The sequence below is a fragment of the Trypanosoma equiperdum genome, assembly GCF_001457755.1.
Source record: "Trypanosoma equiperdum strain OVI genome assembly, contig: ctg_596, whole genome shotgun sequence".
In the NCBI taxonomy this organism is placed as follows: domain Eukaryota; phylum Euglenozoa; class Kinetoplastea; order Trypanosomatida; family Trypanosomatidae; genus Trypanosoma; species Trypanosoma equiperdum.
In genome coordinates, this window is record NW_027124527.1 from 25,854 (window position 1) to 27,465 (window position 1,612).

At 43.9% G+C, this 1,612-nt stretch overlaps 1 protein-coding gene across 1 annotated transcript; it reads left to right on the plus strand.

Annotated features, from left to right (window-relative positions):
* Positions 1-111: 111 nt before the first annotated feature.
* Positions 112-1,176, plus strand: TEOVI_000271600 (uncharacterized protein; the record flags this gene model as incomplete). The annotated part of the gene is made up of 1 exon (XM_067225749.1): positions 112-1,176. The coding sequence occupies one exon, from the start codon at positions 112-114 to the stop codon at positions 1,174-1,176; it is 1,065 nt and encodes a 354-aa protein (XP_067081850.1).
* Positions 1,177-1,612: the final 436 nt, after the last annotated feature.

Here is a 1,612-nt window from a genome sequence, read left to right on the forward strand (position 1 = left end):
ATTTTTTTTGTTGTTATTTCTGTCGCGTGTGTTTCCCTCCCTTCCCCCTCCACAAACACACACACATACATACACGCAAGCACACAAATACCACCGCCGTCGGTTAACATTATGTTTAGATTGTCATTTGCCGCATTCACATCGGTAGCGGCAGGTAGCCGGAGTGTGGGATGCTCCACTACATTTAGCACAACAACATCAGCGGCAGCATCATCATCATCATCAGCAGCAGCAGCAACGGGAAAAGAGGCATATGAAGCTTTGATGAAATTTCTCACCTCCAGTGGAGCTACTTTTGAAGGCGTGGCGGTACGACCGAGTGCTGAACAGTGCCGTGGCCTCATCGCAACACAAACCTTCCGTGAAGGCACAACAATTCTTTCAGTGCCCATGACAACTCTCTCCATTACAGCAGATCGATTGCTCAATACGGATTTTATACGATCGCTCAACCCTCCCACACGCGATGATGTGCGGCGACTTCTCATGGCGCGTGGTGTTAATGATCCCGTGTTATGCGATCAGGTGCATTTGGCACTTCTTGTCGCAGGTGAGAGAATTAATGTACACTCGCCATTTGCTCCATACTTTGATGTTTTACCATATCCAGCCATAGATGATACGGCAGTAATACAACGTTACAAAGATGTGTTGGACCCAACGCAATTGTTGGAGTGGGATGATCACCAACGTGACTGGGTGACGGTACTCCGAGCCTTAACGGATCAATGGGGAAATGCAGGTCCACCAGTTGAAGTGTGTTATTGGGCTTGGAGAACTGTTCTTAGTCGAATGCATATGTTACCGGACAGGGGACTCGCACCAGCAGATGTGGGATCAAGTTTACATTACTCCGCACTCGCCACATATGGCCGAGCTGAGCGACAAACTCGCATTATGAAACGACTTCGCGCCACCATCGGTGCGGTGTTTGGTAGTGATGGCGTGGCGGAGGATTATCGTCTTGTTCCCACATTACTTCCGTTACTTGATATGGTGGATCATTTACCTTCCAGTAATGTAAGCGTTGAGGTGCAACCACGGGGTGATAGAGGGAGTTGTGGTGAATTGCAGGCATTGCGAGAAATACAAGCGGGGGAACATATTGGTTTTAGTTTTAACCGCTCGCAGGGAATTCCTTTCACGCTTTATCGCTTTGGGTTTCTGCCTCTATAGTATTGGAAAAAAAACAAACAAACAAAAAAGGAAAAAGGAAATGAAAAAGAAAAAAGAATAACAGGAAGAGGAAGAAGAAAAAAAAGGGTAGAAAGGATTAGGATAAGGATAAGGAGCAAACAAACATACAAACAAGCAAGCAATGTAAATATTATAGTTGAAAAGTTTAGATAAATAGAATGGAGTGAGGTTGAGGGAATTTGTGGTGTACAGTAATTAAAAGAAAGAGGAGGTGTACGGTTTTGTGAAGCAGAGGGGGGAAAACGGAAAATTAAAAAAAAAAGAGGTGAGATGTTTCATGTAAGCCGCGGCTGTGCGGCTCTTGTCGTACATTCACCCACCTATTCGTTGATGATGCTGCTATTGTTTGTTTTGTTGTTGTTTTGCTTTATTTTTTATTGTTATTATATTATTATTTTTATATTTATTTTTTTTT